The 24,211-nt window shown below is 34.1% G+C and overlaps 1 protein-coding gene across 1 annotated transcript in view; it reads left to right on the top strand.

Annotated features, from left to right (window-relative positions):
• The window catches only part of LOC118195923 (uncharacterized), a 115,858-nt gene that overhangs the window by 46,295 nt on the left and 45,352 nt on the right, over positions 1–24,211 (top strand). Inside the window, exons 11-12 of the mRNA XM_085817008.1 lie at positions 449–501; positions 13,959–14,094. Of these exons, the coding sequence (XP_085673134.1) occupies positions 449–501; positions 13,959–14,094 (189 nt within the window). The remainder of the gene's footprint in view (positions 1–448; positions 502–13,958; positions 14,095–24,211) is intronic.

Genomic DNA, 24,211 nt, shown 5'->3' with positions numbered 1-24,211 from the left:
TACAGTGAGGAGACGCGTTTGATAGATAACCAGTGTTGCAGAGTTTTGAGCATTTGCCAAGTCTTTTCAACTTGTTGATGCTTTCATATGTGAAAATTGATCATTGCATTCTTGAGGAGAGTGCAATGATCAATTTTCACATATGTGCAATATTTTTTAATGTATCACATTAGTCCTTATTTAATAATTAAAATTCATATTTTAAATTACTAAAATATATTTCATTTTCATATTTTGATAATGTCTGTGAACTTTCGGTAAATATCAATACTTAGCAAATCTCTTTAAAAAAGTCACAAAAATAAGCAACTTGCACCTTATAGTAACTTTTACATTTTCATCTACAAAAAATTGTGTTTGCTTCAAGGTGGTTGCATTAAAACATAAGTATCTTTTAAACTTTTATCTCCTATTAATTTCAATGAATAATTAAAGTTTTATTTGACAGATAAAAGAATTTCGCAGCTTAAACAAAATGAAGCCATTCCTGTGTCACCAAAAGTATGACTTTAATTCTTTTTATTAATTTATGTCTAAGAATAATGCTTTAACTAAATCTTTATAAGACAAATTATTTGCTTATAATAATTTATTCTCTTTACATGTGTTTACAATAAAATAACCATTGCTTCTGAATTTTTATTTTGTGTAAAATACCTGCATAAATATCCTACTTCCGGATTTTATTATGTTATGAAAAATAAGTTATCTCTTGTCCCAATTTATATCAGCATCAGGGGATTGCTTCTAAAATATGAGTGTTCATATAGTCTTTTAAAGTACTTTAAAATCCTTAGATCTTTTTAAAATGGTTTCTGGTGTTTTAAAATCTAATTTCGGCTAAAATTGGCAAAAAGTCCTTTTTTTTTTTTACTTATCTGACAATTTTGTCAGTTTTTTACAACTATAAGTTTGTGTGTAAAATATTTTGGTGGAATATTTTTTGATGATGCATTGGCAAATATATATTTGATGGGTTATCGCTTGAATTCTTTCATATTTCTTAATATAAACGGTGGATACTCAAGTTTTAGGCATTAGACCCTGTCTCAACTGAAACATAAACATTGTGAAATAATTTTCTTTTTGAGTGAACAAGTTCATAAAATATTATATCAAAAATAATTTTTTCCTTTTTGGGATATGAGTTAATTTATTATTAGGCACTAAATTTAGCAACTTACCAAGGTTTGAGATATTCGAGATCGTAAGTGTTTGTATAGAAAATTTTTATTCAGAGATTTGTGAATTTTGGGGCCATTTTTTTACAAAAATAATAACATTGATAAATATCATAAAAATAGTGATAATAAATAAAATTGTATTTAAGAAATAATACTAAAATAAAACATTTTAATTTTCTCCTGCTCCATTTTAAAGTGACATTATTTTCCATTTTTGTGATTTAGGAATATTTTGATTCGAAAAATAAACAAAATAATAAATGATATTAATTTAAAGCACAATTTTTTAAACACTTTTTAGAAAAAAAGCTACTGTAATTATTTTTAATTAATTTCATTTGTCTTCATTTATATTTTTTCATGATAAGAGTTTTTTCTCATATAATTATGTCATCTGATTTTAATGTGTATCAGTTTTCTCTTGAGAATTCTTTTCTGGTTAACCTCTCCCACCCACCCCCTTTCAAAAATTTGGTTTTTTGCTCTTATAGAGTTGGTAAGGACTTTGGACCTTGCACCTGAGAAAGTTTAGAAGAATTTTAAAGCAAGATTTATAAACCTACAATTCCAGAAAAAAATTACAAAATGAAAAGTGTGTCTTCATGGCATTACCGAGTAATGGATGTGTTTTATAAGAAATTTGTGATGGGTTTCTTATTATTAAAGAAATAAAATTAGTAGTTTCTTCTATACGTTCTGAATTCAAGCAGTATTAGAATACCTGAAATCTTAAATTAAATCTGGAAATTCTAAAATGAAGAGGAAACTTATTGGAAAAGAAATTGATTTTAGAAAAGAGGGAAAATTATTCTTCAAAGATACATTGTTGAAACATTAACAAGTTAGAAGATGAAGGAAAGACTGGTGGGAGCGTTGATTTGTTTATTGAAAAAAATAAACTTATAAAAGATGCTTAAGAGAAAGAAATTGATGTAAATTAGCTAAAATATCTAGAAAATTTTCAAATTGAAAAGACGCATAAATATTTTGTATTTTGTTATTGCTACAAAACTTACATATTTTGTATAATTATTTTGGCTAATGATATAATAATTATTATTAACTACTCACCCTTAAAAGTTATCTTTATGTGTTAAGGTGAGTTATCGACTTTTGTTAATCCTCATTATAGATGTAAGATGCTGCACAAAAATGCAAAACTTAACATAAAACTTTATTCCTTACAACTAATGAGACTTAAAGTAATACAAAACAACCTATCATCTCTAGTGCTACAGCAGCTTATTTTTCCAGCATTGCTGATTTAGCCCTGAAATTTTAAAGTTTCTCAGAATGTCATGAATGAATGGTATTTTCTTGGTTATAATTAAAAAACGATTCTGTCACTTTGTACCTTCATTCCTTTTCTTACAATATGCATCCAAGCCGAAATTAGATATATTAAAAGCTGGCAGAAAATTCCGTGTGTAATGAATAAAAAAGCCACCCTTCTATACAGAATTTTACATCCATAATGCTGAGAGGGTTAAATACTGTATATTAACTGATATATAGTATTTAACAACTGCAGCTAAATGCAGCTATTATACAACTGCAGCTAATCTACACAAAGCTACGACATTAACTGGTTCAAAGGCAACTAACTTTCAACTTTTACCAACCGCATAAATGTCAGATGCTCACATCTGTTCTGATCAGCATCCCTCTCTCTTAGCAAACAGCAGCAATGGCGACAGTCCAGCTTCTGTTTACGAGTAATGCTGATTACTATTTTACTTCTCAATTTAATCTATGTTGGACATAAAATCTGCATAAGCCTTTGGACTAAGGAAGTACATGTTGAAATGAGGTATAAAAGAAATTATAAGCATAAAGCTAACTGTGAGAAAATTTAAATAAAAAGTCACTAATCTTTAAAATATGTGAGACTTATAATGTTTAAGTTGCTTCTTTTTTTTTTTTTTTTTTTTTTTCTAATACTTTCTCTTTAATTCTGTAGACAGACGTAATCTCTTGTTTGGTTACATTGTTCCAGTCCTATAACTGCTGCTTCGAGAATTACAACTAACTTGTCAATCGAAATTTTCTTGTTTTCAGTAACTTCTCCTGTCACTTTCTTCAATGTTGGTAGCGGTATTTTCTAGATCTAAAAACATACTACAGATTTCACCATTTATTAATTGATTGATGATTGAGAAGCATTATCATCACAATGAAAAACTTCTTTTATATCATTTTCATTTATTACTGCTTCTCCACATTTCTTTACAAAATCAATTAATTGGGAAATTTCACCTTTGTTTTGGGATATTTGAAAACCTTTGAAATTAGTGGCTATCATCATCAAATTTAGCTATCTTCACTATATATATTTGGCTATGCATCATGAGCTTGGCGACTAATGGCAAGTTGTTCTGTTAAATTTTATCTTACTTCAATCGCGCACTGAGACTGGGGCCATACGAGCTCTGGCGCTGGTTCTGGGTTTATGTGAATAACAAATCAGTTATTCTTAACCCGCGGGAAAGCACGTGGGGTGTATCATAACCCACCCTTACATAAAAGTGAAATATTCCTAACTTGAGAAACTGAAATTCTGTGCTGCATTCAGTAGCTGAGTTTCTAGTTGGGGTTGACTTTCAGAACAGCTTTTTCTTTGCCTGTGTGTTTCAGAAACAGATTTATCGGTATTTTGTTGGAACTGGGGTATGACACGCCCCTGTCCGCGCAAGTGTTTTTATGACCGAATATTTAGTTCAGAAATTTATTTCTGGAGTGTAACAGTAAATATTTCTACTCGCAAGTGATTTTAAAGTACTTGACATTAAATTCTTGAAAATTTCTAACCACATTATCGTAAAAAGAATGACTCCTTATGAATTGCAGATGCAACGCCTGTGATATTTATTAGAAATATTTGAAAGCGATGAAGATTGCATTTCGGAAACTGAAGTTAAAACTAGGAATATTTTCTACGCTGTTTTGGTTTTGAAAAAGATAAAACGTTAATTCCTAATGTCCCTAAAAAAGGCAAAACTGTTCTTATGCTTTCAACATTATACAATGATCATACTATAGATGATACTTATTGGAGAAAATAAAATGCCAGGAATTACATGTTTTTATAATATGACTAAAGGAGCAGTGAATATGGGAGATGAAATGACAGCCAATTATTCAATTGCCAGAATAACAAGGAGGTGGCCAATGGTAATTTTCTTTCCTGCACTGAATGTTGCTGTAATAAATGCTTGAATTATATTACATTCAACTGCTAATACACCAACCAGAAACAGAAGTCTGTTTTTGAAGGACTTAGCATTACAATTAATGAAAAAAAGTATTGAACAAAGATCAGAGATTAATACTTTTCCAAGAAATTGACGTACTGCATGCAAAACAAAAGCAGAAGTTTCGACGAAGAATTAAAACGAATACATGAAATTCGAAACAACTAAGTATGAAAGATGTGATAAATCTTTTGCCCTCGCGCCAAGGACAGAAGAACGTGAATGCAATGTTTAAAATGTGAAAACATTCTGTGCCAAGAACACATGAATGTATTTCGTTCAAAGTGTGAAGAAATAAAATAAGCATGGTGTATTAGAGATGCAATACGTTTTTCTTTTGGTTTCATTTAATGTTGCGATGTATTGTGAATGAACTCCTCATTTTTAAACACAAAACTTATATTAAATAATTGCACGATACAAGAAATGACATATAAAACTTATAAATACGAGAACAGAACAAAAATAATGAAAAATAGACAGCATTCCTGCTGCCTTGCGAATGTGTTCGTCTGAGTTTGACTGTTCAACTGAATTCAATGTTCTTTGTCATAGTTCCAAATGTGAAAGAGTCAAGTTGAGTTGTTCTGTTCCGGTGAACCGGAACATACTCCCACCCAATCAGGCATTAGTCCTGATATATGGGCAAAGGAGCTAATTTATGAATGTTTCTTTTAAAAATAGAGCTTTTAGTTTTAACCATGGCCACATGAACCAGTCCGTCTGCACCATGATGTAGTTCAACCACTTGTCCTAGTGGCCAAGAACCTGGAAGATGATCATCATCTAGTAACAGGATGATGTCTCCAATTTTCATATTCGGCTGAGTGTCCTTCCATTTCTTTCTGATTTGAAGAGAAGATAGATATGTATTGGTCCATGATTTGCAGAAGTTCTTCCGCATCTTTTCAAGGAGATCCAACCTATTCCGTATATTGGCAGGACTAATAAGAGGTAGTTCAGGAGGGGATAGGATCACGTCTCCTGTAAGAAAATGTGAAGGAGTGAAAATATTAATGCAATCAATGTCAGTATTGTTTACACTACATAGCGGACAAGAATTTAAAATGGCTTCTATCTGAGCCAATAGAGTTGTCAATTCTTCGAAAGTAAGTAGAGTTTCACCGCTTGAGTTAAATTATGAGCAACGGCTTCGTTCTTAGGAAGTGAAGCCCACAATCGCTGTATTTCGCTGAGCTTTCGATTAGCCCCAATGAAGTTTATTGCATTGTTGCTGTAAATGTGACTGTCAGCTCCTCGTCTAGCACTGAAGCAAAGCAGCTAAAAATGCATCAGCGGTTAAATCGTTTACTGCCACAATGTGTAGTGCCTTAGTAGCGAGACAAATAAATAGAGCAATGTAACCCTTGGTTGATTTTGCTCCACGACCCTTGTTGAATTTGACTGAAATAGGACCGGCATAGTCCACTCTCAGTTGAAGAAAATCCTCTCGAGTGTTACACGATGCTTAGGTAGATTACCCATAAGCTGGGATGCGGTGGATGCTTTAAATTTGAAGCATCTGATGCATTTGTGAACACATTTATTAATGAGCCACCAATGATCCGATTCAATATGATTGTTTGATAATGTGGGACGGTAATGAAGCAGCAGCATGTAAATAAGTCACATGCTTTTCTTTTACGATGAGCTCACTTATCTTGTGTTTAGCGGATAGAATCACTGGGTGCTTTTGATTAAAAGACAATTCTGAATTTTGTAAACGCCCTCCCACCCGTAAAAGACTGTTTTCATCTATAAACGGATGGAGGGAGTGTAGCTGATTTTTCTTAGGCAACGATCTTTGATTCTTAATGCATTTTAAGTCTTCATTAAAATAATCTTTCTGAACCCACCGAATTATGATTATTTCTGCATTTTTAGTTTCCGTGTAAGTGAGTGGAGAAAAGGAATCAGTTATAAGTGTTTGACGTTTATTATTGGTTTTACACTTATTGATGAATCTTAAACAATATGCTAAAATGCATATAATCTTAGAAAATGATGCATATTTTTTAAATAAATCACTATATAATTCACTTGACATAGCACTATGAAATGAAAATATAGGATCAGATCTTTGTTCAGCTTTAATTAAATCCTTGATTTCTTTGGAAGCGAATTCCTCTTTCAGCCAGTGAGACGAATCCAAAAAAGCCAACTTGGGCCATTCCACCACAAGTTGCAATTAGGAAGACATTTGGGATCAATACCACGCGAAGCGATATCTGCTGGTTTCTCTTTGGAAGGGACATGTCTCCAGTATTTTGTTGGAAGTACTTCGATTATTTGAGAAGTCCAGTTTGCTAAAAAAGTGTTCCGTTTACGGAGATGGGCGGAAAGCCAGGAAAATACAACTTTGGAGTCAGTCCAAGCGTAAACACCAAACTTATATTTTTTTAGAGTGTTCATGACTGCACGATATAACTTTGAAAGCAAATGAGCCCTGCATAATTACAATTTAGGAACAGATACTTGTTTGATAGGTGCGACTTTAGTTTTAGAAACTAAGAGAGAAACATTTATTTCATTTCCGTGTATTTATTTGCAATATATTGCAGCAGCGTAAGCAAGTGTTGAAGCGTCGCAAAAGCCATGCAATTCAAATGTGTCAGAGGAAATAAGCGTAACACCTCTAGGAATGGTAAAATGTTCAACTGCATTGAAAGATTTCTGAAATTTAAACAAATCTTCAGCAAGACTTTGTGGAATAGGAGAATCCCAGTCCCCTTTTATAAGTCAGAGCTTTTGATAAAAAATTTTCAATACAACAGTACATGGTGAAATTAATACTAATGGATCGAAAATGCATGCCGATTGGGACGAAATGTGTCTTTTTGTCAGCGGTGAGGTGAGTGTAAGTGCGGGTGTGAAAATGAATGTGTATGTTGAAGAGTTGCAAAATAATCCTAAGACTTTCGTGCTTTCTTTATCATTAGGAATTATTTCTAAATTAGTGTCCGTTGAACAATGTTCTTGAAATTCTGCAAGAAATGCATTTGAATTAGAATTCCACTTTTGTAGGTGGAAACTGTGCATTTGTAAAATATTGGTAATTTCTTTACAAAGTGATATTGCATCACTATCAGTACTTGAACCCGATAGCAAATCATCCATGTACACATCGTGTAGTAAAGTATGAGAAACAGATATTTTGTGAATAATCTAGTGCTATTTGCTTAATACACCTAGTGGCTAGGAAAGAAGCTGGAGCTAAACCATATGTTACGGTGTTTAACTTGTATATGCGTATTTCTTCGTTAGGATTAAACCTCCAAAGAATTTGTTGGTAGTTCCGATCCTCATCGGATACTAAAATTTGAGGGCACATTTTCTCTATGTTTGCTGAAAAGACTATTTCAGGAAATCGAAAATTAAGTAAAATTTCGAAAATGTCTCGTTACAATTTAGGACCAACACCCAAGATTGAATTCAATGATTTACATTGGAAGTTTTACATAAAGCGTCGGAAACGACTCTTAATTTAGTAATTGTACTAGACGGCTTGATCACTGCATGATGGTGAAGGAAATATTGCTCATTCTGAAATCTATTTAAACAGTTTTGTGTGACCAATTCTATATGACCTAAATTTTCATATTCATGCATAAAATCCTTGTATTGGTTTTCAAATTCCGAGTTTTCCTTAAATTTACGTTCCATAACATATAATTGAGAAAGTGCAGCTGGTTTTGAATTACCTAATTCATATTTAGATTTTAAAGATGGCAATTTCACAACAAAATGACCATCTGAATTAATTGAGTAATTTTCCTGAAAATGCGTTTCAACAAATTGTTCTTCAGGTGAGAACATAGTATCAGTTGAATTTGGTACTTCTTCTAACTCCCAAAACCGTTTCAATTCGCTATCAATATTTATTTCATAAATATGCAAGTTTGAAAGTGAATTTTATTTCATTTGATATTCTGGTAGTTTTCTGGATATGAGGAAACCAAAAATTGAGTTTTGAGCAATTAAATCACTTTGAGAACGAGTTATTTGTCCTGGAAGTAAAATAGAAAGCAAGTAGTCAGATCCTAGAATAATATCTATCTTATCCGGAATGTGAAAATATGGATCAGCTAACTTTACATTTTTCAAATGCGAAAAATCTTTCTCATTTGTTTTTTGGCTTGAAAGCACAGCAGTTAGTTTATCTAATACAAAGGCCTTAATTGGCATTCGCACTGATGTATCATGGATTGACATCAACTCAATTTCAATGCAACCTTGTGTAACTGCAACTTCTGACTCAGCTAAACCCTTGACAGGAAAACGTGCATTTTTTCTTTTAAATCCCAATAAATTAATACAAGGTTCAGATAATAATGTTGACTTAGAACCACTATCACAAAGCAATCTAATATTACGTTTTTGACCCATCGAATCAATTACATTTACATACGCAGTTAGCAATAAGCTAAAAGTTGTTTGAATGCTATTATTTTGAATTACGGTTCTGTTTTTGTTTTCATTCATAGACACAATGTCTGGTATTTCATTCGCGGTTGGATTCTTTCTTTGCTGTTCTGACTGAAAACTATAGATTTTAAACCTCTGATAATCTCATCAGATGTATCAGCAATTTTTCGCAAATTAATTGCATTTGCATTAATTACACAAGATTGACCCATGAAAGTTTTTATTAGTGATGTGACAATTTGTTATTTCTTATCATACCTAGATAATAATTTTCCTCAGGCTTCCATATAACTATTTTCTGGAATGCATTGGCGTAGCTAGGGTGGGGCAAGGGGGGACATTTGTCCCCGGGCGCAGCATCCAGGGGGCGCCAAATTGATGCTACGAAATTTTTTAATGGAATGTTTTCCCATTTGGCACACGTAAAGGGGCGCAAATTCTTCAGTTGTCCCCAGGCGCTGGAATCGTAGCTACGCCACTGCTGGAATGGGATTATGTTTAATAATAGAAGCCGGTTCATCAGTTAATAAACCCTTTAGATATTGAAATTTTTGAATGTTGCTTAAATTTTCATTGTTATGCACTAATGATACATATAAGTCCTTGAAGGACATCCAGTTTCTGTAATTACCACTGAAAGATTGCATATTTATTCTCGGCAATTTAAAATTATTAGCAGTATTTGTAGTACTATAACCTGGTATTTGACGTTCATTAACATTAGTAACTTGCATATTAACAGTAACATTTAATTTCTCAAGTTCTTGTTGTAGTTTGGCTTTGGTTTCATAATATTTTCCCTCAAATTCTTCCATTTCAGAACTTTCCGGTGGAAGTTCGGCGTCTGCCTTGTCAAAATCAGAATAAACGCTTTCAATTTTTTGGAGTTTATTGATCAAATCGTGTTTTTCGAATAATTGCTTATCATCATTAATGAAATTTGAAATTCTGGTAAGAGCAGCTTTCGCTCTACCTTTTGCAATTTTAACCTTGTCTTCCGACGACATAATGGTGCAATGAGGAAAACCAAAGTCAAACTTGTAAAAATGAAAAAAATACTTATCTTGCTTGGCCTTTAAATGAAATGCGATGCTAAAAGTATCCAGTAGTATCCAATATTGTACGAATGTAGAGTTGCAATGCTGACGAAACTGAAATCAAAATTCCTTTAATCTCGCCGGTGCCTCCAAAATTTAATGTTGCGACGTAATGTGAATGAACTCCTCGTTTTCAAACACAAAAATTATATTAAATAATATCACAATAAACGTATAAACAAGAAAATGACATATAAAACTTATAAATATGAGAACAGAACAAAAATAGTGAAAAATAGACAGCATTCCAGCTGCCTTGCGAATGTGTTCGTCCGAGTCTGACTGTTCAACTGAATTCAATGTTCTTTGCCATAATTCCAAATGCGAAAGAGTCAGGTTGAGTTGTTCTGTTCCGGTACACCGGAACACGTAGAAGTATTTAAAAGTTTTTCTTTTGGTTTCAAAATTCCATCTTTTGTTCCAATTTTTACCCTGTTGAACAATTACTTTCTTGCCAAGGTACACTGCTCGACATTGAAAATGCAACACCAAGAAGGAGTGGTCAGAAATTTATGCAAATTTTAGAGTAGACCCGCGTCACCGAGTTATGCGAATGATGTGAAATGCGCAGCTCTCCGACACACGTGAAGTAAGATATAAGGGAAGGAACGTGCAGAATGGGCAATATTCGTGTCGTTATTTCTGCCAGACGGATTATCGAAGAAAGTTGGTTTTTGTCCCGGAGGATACGTGTAATAAAAGAGAATGCCAAGCCGCCATCAACGAAGGCACTTCCAGCAGATAGACGATTTTACAAGGGGTATAGTGATCGGACTGAGAAGAGCAGGTTGGTCCTTATGTCAAATCGCAGCTGATACCCACATGGATGCGAGCACAGTGCATTGACTATGGTGAACATGGTTGGAATAAGGAAATGTGGGAAGAAGGAGAGGTGCAGGTGCAGCCATAGTGACATTAGCACTCATGGATCGACGCATCCGCCGACAGCAGTGGCGGTCTCGCAAGTCACTTGTGCCACAATTCTGCAGCATGTGTAAGATATGCTGGATGTTCCCATGTCGACCAGAACCATTTCCCGTCGATTGGCTGAATGTGGCCTGCACTTATGGCGTCCGTTAAGAAGACTGCCATTGACCCCACAACATAGATGCCAACGTTTAGAATGGTGCCAGACTGGAGCGATGTGGATGACGGAATGGCGAAACATCGTGTTCTCAAATGAGTCATGCTTCTGTTTATCCAGTGACAGTCGCCGCATACGTGTGTGGCGTCGACGTGGAGACAGATCTAATCCGGCAGTAATTGTGGAACACCCCACTGCGCGACAGCATGGCATAATTGTCTGGGGCGCTATTGCCTACGATACCAGGCCACCTCTAGTTCGTATTCAGGGCACTATGACGGCCCGACGATACTTGGATAATGTACTGCGGCCGGTGGCAATCCCCTACCTTCAGGTGCTGCCTAATGCAATTTTTCAGCAGGATAACATTCGATCACACAGTGCTCGCATCTACCAACATGCTCTGCGAGGTATACAGATGCTTCCATGGCCACCGTACGCTTCTGACCTGTCACCAATCGAACATGTGTGGGATATGATTGGACACCCTATGTAGACTCCGCCCCTGCCTCATTCAGAAGAAGAACTGTGTGCAAATGGTTGAAAGGGAATGGAGAGCCATCCCTCAGGACACCATCCGCTCTCTTATTGACTCTGTGCCTAGACGTGTTTCTTTGTGCATCGCTGTCTGCGGTGGTCCTACGTCCTACTGATCCGACGCCGTTCTCGCTCTGTATTCTGACTATCATTTTGAAATAAAGATCAGCTATTGCTGCTTGCTGTCTCTGTTCTTTTTCCAAATTTCATCACTTTCTGACCACTCCTTCTTGGTGTTGCATTTTCAATGTCGAGCAGTGTATTTTATTTTCGCCAAAATTGCAAACCTTTACGTCACTACTGTAATTATCTTCATAGTTTCGATTGTGTTCTAATGAAAGTGCTCGAAGTTTTTAATTGCCTCTTGTGAGTTTTAATTACATCTTTTCACTAAAGTTTTATAATTTCACTTACATTTTAAATTCTTTGGATTATATGCTATTTGTTTAGAAATAGCATATAATAAGGTAAAATTTTTATTTGAATTTTTAGCTGAAGTATTTTATTATTTCACCTACGTTTTCATTCTTTATTTAAGGTAAAAGATTCTAATTAGAATTTACTTTGTTTTTCTCCCCTTGCTTCGGGGAGGGGGCAGAATTTTCGGATGAACTGTTATAGTTAAAATACATTGAAGTAGTTCATCGGCTAATTCTGGATACAGAAAAGCAAGAATTTTTGTGGAAGAGAGATTTCAATTGATTTTAATGTTCCTCCTCCTGACAAACCGGCATTGAAGTTGATTGAATTCCTCTCCTATTATGTTCGATTTTCTTTAATTTTTTTTAATTGGGTATTGCTTGTTTGAAACGTTTTGGTTTTAACATTTTTTAAATTCTTTATTGCATTTATAGGATTTATTAATTATGAATTTCAATTTTTTTGGTCTTTGCTAAAAGATAGTTTTAAATTTCTTCCTTTTATATCTTTACTAATAATTTTTCAGCAGCTTAATGTGCAAAAATACTAGGAATATTTATATTTTGATTTTTTTTTAATTATGATATACGTATACATATGTATAAGAGTATTACAAATTTTTATATTGAAAAAAATTTATACCAGTGTTATTTCTTCACAATATGCTACTAAAAATTAATCAATTATAGACAAAAATTAAAAAATTTAGAACCAACTCCACAAAGACGGGAAAGAAATGAAATTCAAAATTTTCAGCTAGAAAAGGAATTTAAAATTTTCAGGTGAACTTCCTTACATAAGTATTTTAGAATAGTCATCAGCTAATTCTGAAACATGGTTGTTTTCCAAGGAAAAAAAGAATTGAATTGTATCTGATCTACCTCCTCTTGATAATGTTGAATAAGATTTTGATTGTGTTACACTTCCTATACATTTTGTGATTTTTGTATTTTCCTTTTTGTTATTTTACTGGTTTGATGACTATTGGTTAATTTTTTACATACATGCGAAGAACACTGGATTTGATTAGTTTTGAATTTCAATATTTTTTTTTGGGGGGGGGGTTCCCTAAATTTCTTACCTTTTGTCTATCTATCTATCTATATGCATATATCAGCAATGGCATTTTTATGTATTTAAAAGTTGTTCATTGTTCTTTTACATATTACTTGGTATGTTTTGCCAATCTTAATTATGCCATAAAGAAAAGGCTGGTCATTAGGTCAATTTTAGAGAGATTCAGGCTCACTAATATCTGACTTGATAAAATCATTTAAGATCTAAAGTAAATAAATTCTGTAGCATTGCCTTTTGAAAATAATTTTTGGCAACAATTCTTATGCATGTATTAATAAAATCATTTCCATGCTAAATTTAGTCCTTTATCTCTTCTGCCTTATAGTTTACTAAGCATAACTATATTTGAATCGAGGTAGATTCAATTCAACTTTTATCTCAGCAAACAAATTGCGGCCGCAAACAAGTTGGCACATTATTTATGCCTGTTCCAAAAAAGTTTTGATATTTTTGATAATTTGCAGTAAGAAAAAAAGGAACAGACAGACCACGGTCCAGCTAGGCCAAAGCGTAGAAAGCAAGTGTGTTATGTTGAGGGTGAAATCTTAATTCAGACTGAGTTAGTTTTGGTTCTCAGTGCTCTTTAATTGGTTAGTTAATACTGCTTCAGAATTACTATTGGCTGTTTTAGTTTCATTTACATCATCAGAATTATGTAAGAGTCATTTGACATGGGTTAATCTCAAAATGACGCAGTGCAAAGAGATTACTATTTTTAGAATAGAGAAGGGAAATTAATTTACACTGCTAATTTAATCTTTTACATATTCTTTATTTTTCTTGCATATCTGTGTGTATATAGATAGATATACTGTTTGATTAAAATTTATTTTTTAAGAAAAGTTTCCTGTTAAAAATATTTAATATCTTTTTTCTCCCTCAGGATCGATATTCTATATATAAACGGTTTCCATTATCTGATGATCCATTTCAAGAAGCTATGAAAAGTTTGGAAGTATTAAAAGCTAAAAGCAAAGTAAAGAGTGCCAAAAAAGTTAGATTCTATCTCGTACATGATGGTAAATTTTCCTACTCTTTTTTTTTTTTTTTTTTTCTTGTAAAGACAGCTGATATTAATATTTATCATAAAAGGCTGTTTTTCATCAGATATTATAAATTGTTATTATTATTTTCAATTACTGGTAGTTTGGCAAAATTATGATTTAAAATCAGTTAACTAGTATTTTTCTTTCCAAAACCGTTATTGAAAATGCAAGAGCAACACTGAATAAGTTGTTTTATCTAAAATGTATCTAGCATTCAAACTGCGTGAGAAACTTGGCAGTTTAGGCAAAAAAAGCAAGCTTGCTTTTTTTTGAAGCTTCCTTTATGTATTTTCAAACAAAAAATAAACTCTACTCTAAACATAATATTTAAAATAACATATATTTATGCGAAAAGGAATTTAGAAAATCTTAACAATAATAAATATGTTCTAAACCAAAGGAATAGTTGGCCCCTTTGTCCTAAACTACTTCATTTTTGCTAAAGTTCTAAATTTGTTTTTACTGGCTCTCAGCTTTTTCTTTTGCTTTTTTTGTAATACTTGGTGGAAGACTATAATTTTAGTACTTAATACAGTTTAATTACAATTTATATATACCCTGTTCACCAAAACGAAAGGATAATGACAGAAATAAAATGTAACTGATGCATAATGAAAATTATTAAACTTCTCTCTTCATCAGTTAGTTGTGCATTCTACAATATATCCATCACTTTTGTCAGTACGGGTGTTGCAATCCCTATCCCTTCAGGGGATCATCATCTTAATGATATGGGTGTCACGATACTGAAGCCCCAGTGATCTAGCTCCTTTCTTAGCCCCTCCTCTTAGCTCTTCCTTTCTCCTATTTTTCTTCCTTGTGGTTTCCTCTTTTAGAAGTTGAGGCTCGTCGTTAGAGGCTACTACACCTCTTGTTTCTAGCTTCAAGTGGTGAGAAACTGCCTATGTGTTTGCCATGCATGGAGGCCCATGTCACTGCAAAGAATGGTCCTGGTAGTTGAGGAGTGAGGTGCTGTCCCCAATGCACTGTTTTGGCCTCTGCTTCAGCTAAACGGGAGGCACCTTGTTGTCCTCACGGGTGTCAATCAGCTGGTCTCCTGACTTTTGTATGGGAAGCTTGGAGATAAGCTCTCGGGAATACCTCCTTTCGGAAATGCTGACTGTAGAGCTTCAGTTTGTGTATAGGTCCAGCTAGCCCTAACACAGGAATCTGTGTTTCCATGTTCGGCTTCATTGGTGGGTGTGGTGGTCAGATCTAAATCTTACCTCTTTTCATTGTGGCATTTTCAAATAATATCCAAACTACTTCTAAGGATATGTCTCAAAAGAGTTAAAAACTAATGCAAATGCTAATTCTGTTCAATCCAAGGTTCAGCTTTGTTTTGTTGTAATTAACAACCCAATAGGCAAACATAAAAAAAGGTCACCATTTTTAATCAACAAATATATTCAAGGAATTGCTGGAGAACCAAAGTTTATGAAATGGCTGTGATTCGGTGATCTTTTAATAGAAACCGTATCTCCTATTCAGGCTGTAACCCTTCTTGGGATAACCAAACTTGGGAACCTGGATGTTAGTGTTTCAGCACACAAAACACTAAATTATTATCCTGAAGTTATCCTGGAATTAGATATTCTGTCTGCCTCAGATGAAGAATTCATCTCGGAGCACTCCAATCAAACTGTCTTATGCTGCTAAGCAGATTAAGATATGTAAAGAGGGCCAGTTGATTGATACCAAACATGTTATCCTGATCTTCAATTTGCCTGATCTGCCCAAAAGTGTAAAGGCTGGGTATCTTCTCTTATGTGTCAGAGTGTACATTCCCAACCCTATGCGATGTTTCCAGTGCCAACAGTTTGGCCACTCAAAAATGTCTTGTAAGCCCATGGTGCACATTGCTCCATGGAGAGCCTCAACAGTGATAACTGCAGTGCTGTGCAACTGTGTGTCAATTGCAAGGAAGGAGGAGCACACAGCATTTTACATTCATGTCCAAAATGAAAAGCTGAGAAGGAAGCACTGTCACTAAAAGTTACAAACAACATCGCCTATGTCCTTACATAGATGATGGTAAAACAGAATATCATCGATGCAGAGGCTGCTAGAAAAATTATTGTTAGTACATAGCCATGTTTGAATGTAGCTTTTACTGATGCTGCCATAAAATCCACTGGAATACAAACCAATCTGACCTTTGGATGCAGAAAAGAAAGTAATTAATCAGAAAATTCAGATAAGAAGAAACCAACACAAACTAATGCAACTAAAAATAGACCAGCACATATTATTTCAATTAAAAGCATATTAAGTCAAAAAATACAACTAAGGAAAACCAATCTAACACACACACACACACACCAAAAAAAAAAAAAAAAACAGGCTGACAGTCAAAGCATTATACCTGGGAGTCACTGCATTCTCAAAAATATGAGCTCGGATTGTGTTGATATGGAAGTTGAGGTGGTATTGAAACTTCCAAAAAGTCTCCTTCCATGACAAACAAAGATGCAGTGCCATGTTTTAACATTCATAATAGTGCCCTTATCTCATGGAATTGCCATGTTTCCACCAGGGTCTCTTGAATATCAAGAACATGATCGATGCTTATCAACCAGTAGGCTTCACTTTGCAGGAAACTTTTTAAAAGCTGAATAACCAAGTCAGGCTTAGGCAGTATTCTTTTAGGAGAAAGGACAGTGTTGTAAGTTAATGTGTCTGTGCAGATGTAGGCCTTCTCACCTCACATGACGATCCATCATTTGTCTTTCTGTTAGCAACCTCCCTTCATACAGCTGCTATATTAGTTATTATTAAAGGATTAGTTTCTGTTTCAGTGTATTTACCTTACATACACTGAATAAATGAAGCTATCGATCAGAAAAAGTTGGATGATTTGGCAGAGCAGCTGCCTGCGCCGTTTATTATTATTGAAGTCTTTAATGGACATAGTCTGCTTTGGGGAAGTAGAAATACAAATTCTGGAGGTAAACAAATTGAGCAAATGATTGAAGATCATCATCTTTGTCTCCTCAATAATGGTCAGCACACCTACTTCCATCAGCCAACAAGGACGTTTCATGCTATTGATCTTGCCATCTGTTCTCCATCTTTATTGCCTTAATGTAGATCTTACATTTAATGTAGATGATTCCCACAACAGTGATCATTTCCCTATATTTCTAACTTTTGCAAGAGTAGGAAGGAATCTCGTTGTAAGACCCTCACATTTTATATTTTAAAGGGCTGACTGGGAGCTATTTTTCTCACTTCTGAAGCTTACAAAAGAAATTGTGAAAGATGTGCTGATTGATGATGCAGTGAAAGCCATTACTGACATCAACATCTAAGCAGCTACAGGCTCTATAACTCTGACCTCGCCGAAGCCTTTAAAATATTCAAAACCATGATGGAACCATGAATGCCAAGAAACTCTGAGACAGCAGAGAAAAGCATGGGGACATTTTCAAAGATATTCCACTCTATCAAATCTTATTGCTTTCTAAAAAGACGAAGCAAATGCATGAATAGTACGACGGTCGAGTAAGAGGGATTCTTAGATATCCTATATGTCTGGAATAACATCCTCAACACCCAGTAAACAAATATGTCAAAGAGTTAGAAAAAGCATGGGAAATGTACCAAGATTACTCACTTTCTGTCTTGAAAAAAGATGGCCGAGCGATGAGCACTGTGGAAGAAATTGCAAATATTCTTGGTGAAACATTCACAGCCATCTCTAATGGTCACAGTTATTCCCCATTTCTGTCTGCTAATCTGTGTACTGAAAATATTCCAGTTAAGTTCAACTCTGCCAACTCGAAGCCTTACAAATGTGAATTTTCCCAGCTTGAATTAAGAAGAGCTTTGATACAGACACATTGGTTATGTCTGGGTCCAGATGGTGCTGTTAGTTACGAAATGCCGAAGCATCTCTTATGTATGTCACTGAATGCCCTTCTAACTTTGTATGATCAAGTGCAGAAGGAGCATAACTTCCCCAGTGCATGGAAGAAAACTGTTGTTATTCCTATACCTAAGCCAGGGAAAGATTTGAAGAATCCCACAACTACAGACTGATTGCCCTTACAAGTTGTATTTGCCAGCTTTTTAAAAAAATGGTGAATTGCCACTTAGTCTATTACAGTACAAAATCCAAGATCTTGACTCATCGGGACTTTTATTCTGGATTCGAGATTTTTCTGGATATTAGATCATCAGTTTAAATATTTAGTAAGACGACGTGTAGAAATTATAAAATTAAAAATATGAAATCGTGATTTATGAAATAATGAAACATTTAAGATCTAAAGGGTATCAAAATTTACAAAAAAAAAATTGCATAAAAATATGTGCACTTAATTTTTAAGTTCATTTCTTCATGAAATATTTTGGCTTGAACCATTAGCATTGGACCTGTCAGTGACATGCCCTCGCTGCATCTCTGTTTGACCATTTAATCATCACTTTGTCATAATCGCCACTTTTAGCATAGCGAATAATTTTTCTGTTGTTCATTGCAAGGCGGGTACTGGAATCCACAAAAAATTCATAAAGTTCTTTTTTCTGTTATGTCATATACAGTTGTCTTCCTAATGCCATATTCCTTGCATACTTTTGAGACAGATATACTATATCCATGTTTTGCAGCAATTCCAGATTTTGTTTAATGGACATCGAAACATGCTTTCACTTTGAAAAAAATAGAGAAAATTACTTGGAAAAAAGTGGAGTTTAATAACACATAATAAATGAAAATTCTGTGTCTTTTTGTGATATGCTGCTATCTACTGTTTAAAAAGAAAGGTTCAAAGTATATTATAAAGGCATTTTTATCTATTTACGGTTGAATTTAAAGGTTTCAGAAGCGATTCAATTTTGGTGTTCCATGTAGTGGAACACTGAGCCGCAAAGGGTTAATGGACACAGTCTGGAGAGTAATGCAGAGTGGCGTCCAGATGAGTTTACCTTCCAGCTGTTGAGGTAAATCTTTCCAGATGATGGTAACATTGGCTCCAGTATTGATGTTCATATTGTAAGAACTCCATTGATGTGTCCCATGATGAAGATTCCATTACTGCCGCCAGTCATAACAGAAATCTAAAGTGCTTTAAATTGGAGCTTCTCATTACCTGGCAAACTCTGCATCGCGAGATGGCCACTGATTAGTTTTCCTCATTCTTCCTGGGAGCAGTCTTATCTTCCATGCCTTGGGTTGCTCTGCAGTCCCTTCGTATGGGGCCTTCAGCACTTTAGGATCATTTTCTTGTTACTCCTATTCCGTCTCAAGGTATTGGCTTGTTTGCTTAAATCATCTAGATGGGCAGTCACTTAATCTACTGGCTCCTGGACTCTTACCCAATCAGAGCTTGCATACACTAAAGCTCTTTTAAAATCTTTGACTTCCACTATTCTCGGGACTTTCTGTATCTCTGGATCCCGGATACCAGCAATGAAGTACAGCAGGCACAGTATTTCCTTTGTTTCTGTTGGGCAGTCCAAAAAAAGCATGATGATACAGCCTTTCAACATCAATAACGAGCTCCTGGAGTGTTTCCATGGGCTTCTGTTTGTGAGATTTTTAACTGAAGCCTGCTATAATCTCTTAAACATTTCTTGCCAAAACTCAGCTCCAGCATGCCTTCAAAGTTGAATCTTTTGGTTTTGGGGCGGAGTTTGGTAAGTATCTGCTGCGTCTACTCTCAGAGAAGTGGCGAGACGCCAAGCTTTAGCTTCAGAATCCCATCCATTTGCATTTGCACTATAGTGAACTGTGTGTTATACACTTACCAGGAAGTCTTTCCATTATATATAGATAGCTTTAGAGGGGGCCACATATGATTGAATTTAAACGTGTTAGAATTGTGACCAGCTGTTGTTATGGACTTCTTTAAATTTTCAACTTCTTTGACGACAGCAGCAGAAACCTTGTCATCAATTTGTTATTATATCTGTTGATAGAGGGCAGAAACTCTTTCTTCAATTTGTCGTTTCACAGCAGAAAGTTTTTCTTGAATTTCTCCATCTTTGTCTTCGACTATGTTTTTGCCTTCCGTAACCTCAATTTTGCTTTCTATTATGGCAGGGATTTCTCTTTTCATTTCTTCTTGACCAGCTTCAATTTTTCCTTGGACCACTTTCATCTTTAAGTGCAGCAAAGGGTGCCATCAGCTGTCTTAATTGTTCATCCATCACACTTGTCACAAACATTCAACCACACACCTGACACCAAAAATTATTGTGTATGTATGGGTTTGTAATAGATTGAATGCACAGAGATCTGATGATAGGTTGATAATATTAATTTCATCAAATGAAATATGTCAGATTCCAAGCTTTCCATAAAATAGTTGTACAACTCCTTACAGTATCACAGAGTGCAATCAGTAGTTGCACTTCAAACTACTAAGAACATTAAATAGAATGCAATGCAAAGAGCATCCAAAAATTGAAGCTTACCCAGAAATGTCTCAGTATTCCAAACTCACACTGAACTTACAAGAACTACTGAAAGCAGATGCTCTCTCTGGTCTTATTGTTTTCATCTGGCTGCCAAGAAATGTCTAGTGCTTCTCAAAATTACTAGAAGGCATATCAGGGCCCGATAGGGTTACAGTTTCACAAATCATCAATTGCAATTATTAAATTACAATATCGATTACATTTGGACTATGACTAGACCAAATGGTCGCCGAGTTTGGCGACTTTTATGACAAAAATTAGCCACCAAAACTATTGCCAGCTTGGTGATATCTCGCCAAATTAGAGAGATAACCATTTACTCATTGTTAAATAGTATTCCTGTATTCTTACTTTTCAGACAGAGAATCTTTTTTCTTAGCTTTGCATGTTACATTATACAGAAAAATACAGAGTTACACATATAATTTCACTAAAATTATCTATCTGTGTATAAAATTTGTAACAATATAGTTACTGAGGTATTTATAGTCACTACCTTAGAAATTTCTCACTGCTTAAAGTAAACTTAGTTATATTGCTGAACTTCTACAAAATAAAATTTTGAGCAAAAAAAAAAAAAAAAAGAATAAATTATGTAGTTAAAAATTAATATACAGGGTGATTATAATTAAAAGTTCCACTTTCAGAATTCTGTAAAAAAAAAAGAAAGGAACTACTGATCAGAATGACCTGAAATTTGACCTTCATATACATGAATTAATGTGAATTTGTCTAGTGAAAGAAGAAAAAATAATAGTTCAAATTTAATAGATGGGGCTGTACTTATAATAATATGCTAAGTACTTACTGATTATAGTAACATGCTAATTACATGACATGCACACCACAAGTTAGACATATAATAAAAATGCAGTGTGCATACAGTTCCCATTATTCTGCATCTGCGAAGCTCATCCTGACTCAATGAATGAAGGATTATACTTTGCTTATAAACTTTTTTGATGGTGACTGTATGGCAACAGCCCTGAAGATAGGGTGGGTTAGTAGCGGTCCTTACAAGTACTTATAAGTTCTTATATTTGAAAATAAATTATAAAGGCTCTTATAGGTGCTTACTTTTTCTCTAAAGCACTTATTTTTTGCTTTTAGTGCTTTGTTTTTTTAAAGCGGACGAACATTTTTTCCCCGTATCAAAGCCGAAACTAAGTAAACAACTTTTCTTTCTTAAGATGGTAAATCATACTCCCGGAAATATCTTTTCACCCCTTCTCTGCATTAACGTAACCTTTGGTGCACGCAAGTGCAGACAGGTGCACGTGGTTCTATTGGTCAAAGAATTTCGGAAAGCAGTAGAAAATTCCGGTACATTCCGTATTCTTTTCCTCCCACCCAAGACTACACACGTTTGAATTTCTATCAAGATTTTAATAATTTGCATTCTCTTTTCTCATGGTCAGTTCATATTCGAGTTTATTATGATCGTTATGCTTATATTATGAGCATATGTATGAATATTTATAAGAATATATTTGCAGTAACTGCTGAAGTTCAAAAATGTGTTATCAAAACGAGTTCTAAGGAATAATGTTTGAAATGGCTCAAATAAAGTGAAAGTAATAGAACAGTCAAAATAATTAAAATTTTTTTGCCATTATACGGTACAGAAGTTGATTGGTTTTCCCCTTTCTCCACAAAATCTTGAATATTGAAACTGTTATAGTTTGCAGCAAAGCAAGCAACGGACTTTTTTTTTTGTGTGTGTGTGTGTGTGTATCACTTTCCAATCTGGATTGAATAGGACTAAAATTTCTGCTGTCTACCAACCCAAGCAAAGAATAATTCTATTCCGGAACTTTTACGTAGTCTGTTCAAAATTAGAATGAAAAACACCCCAGATTGGTAAGGCTCTTTCTTTTCCTTTATTTAGTTATTTATTATCCAAATACCGGTAACTGTTGATTCCGATTGTGTAATGTCACGTGCGGAAGAATTAAGGTGCACGTATTGCACAATAATGTTTGGGATATTTTGCAGAGATAAAAGCGTTTTACTGTGCTTGCTAAGCAGATTATTCTTTAGTTCCATTGGGTTATTTTTATATGATGCACATATCGAAATGTTGAAAGAGCTGAAAAAAACTAAAGAACGGCTACCTCCTTCTACCTCCCTCCTCTTTTTCCAGTTACGCTTGACTATCCGGAATTTTCAGATATTCGGCAATTTCCGAGTATGCCAGTTAGTTAAGCTTTTACTGTTACAGGATGACTGCATGAAACAGTTTCCTGTCTTCTGATTTCAGAAAAATGTTCCTCTTTTTACTTATTTCTACTTAAATTAATTTGCTTGCAATATCTGTTAAGAGAAAACTGTTATACAATGAAACTTTAGAAAATGTTCGGAATTTTGATTTAAGTTAAATTATTTAAATATTAATATGAGTGGAAAAATAAACTGTATTTATTTTTAGGTGCCAAGTGAATATAATAAATATGGCATATTATTATTTATTTTCTCTATTTTTAACTGAAATTTCATCATTATATCTTGTAATAGTTCTGCAAAGTTTTTTTCCCTCTCATTGTAAACTAGTTTTGTAAATTGAACTGTTATTTAAAATTTTGAGAAAATGTTAATTGTTTTCCATGGTTGAGTAATGCTCATTCTCTCTTAATAAATACAGAATTTCTCATATTTTAAATTACAAGTCTAATTTTTCTTTTAAGGCTATGCAGTTGTGTATAATGTAATTAGGCAGGTGCTTATTTTTTTCTTAAAATGTGCTTGAAAAGTGCTTATAGGTGCTTATTTTTTAACTAAAATGTGGCTACTAACCCTGGAAGAATTTGTAGGAATTGATGAGTATAAGATGTGGCTGTGGTCCAGTGCCTGTTAGCAGTTTGCAGAAGATGAACCATAAATTCAAAGAGACTAGTTTATTTGACATGAGATCTGTCAGAGGGACGAAAGTAGTTGCTTTTACATCAATGGTGTAAGATCTAATATGCATAGCTATCATAAAATATAACTGGATCTATGTAAGTATTGATTGATCCTTGTGAATTCTCACACAGGCTTGAAGATGAATACAACCAAGGAAAGCATGTAACACATCCTTTTATTGAACACAAAATATTTAACAGGTAGCATAGACTAATGTGCTTAAAAAAACACCCAACCATTTGTAGTGAGGACTTAAAGGGTAATGTAACACTAAATTTAAAGGCAAAGAGTAGTGCAAAATTACACAATTCAATTTAAGCTAACAGATTGATTCAGAAACCTACACCAGCAGGATAATAACTCTGTGACAATAATGCAACAGCATTATTGTCACAGAGCAATATTGCAACAGCAGAAATAGAAGCAAAAGGCCTTTCGTTTGGGATGAAATCTTATTCAAAAATACTACTTTCAGTTCGGTACATTTGATTGAATAATTAGTAATACTGTAAAATTATTACTGGATGTTTGAGTTTATTTCCTTTTACGTCGCCAGCATTATTATTAAGTCATATGATATGATTAATTTGAAATGATGCAGCTCAGAAAAAGTTATTATTACTATTTTTAGAATAGAGAGAGGAAATACCCTAATTAAAATTAAGGATTAAGAGGTTATTGCTAATTTATATTACAATTTATATTTACATTTTTAGTCCAAAGGGACTTGAGTCCCGAAGGACTATTACTTTCGTTTTGGCATTTT

This window comes from Stegodyphus dumicola, chromosome 1, assembly GCF_044657685.1.
Source record: "Stegodyphus dumicola isolate Sdum_Otavi_A_Nest chromosome 1, ASM4465768v1".
Classification (NCBI taxonomy): domain Eukaryota; kingdom Metazoa; phylum Arthropoda; class Arachnida; order Araneae; family Eresidae; genus Stegodyphus; species Stegodyphus dumicola.
Note: the sequence above shows the minus strand (reverse complement) of the source record. Positions and strands in the feature narration are given on the sequence as shown.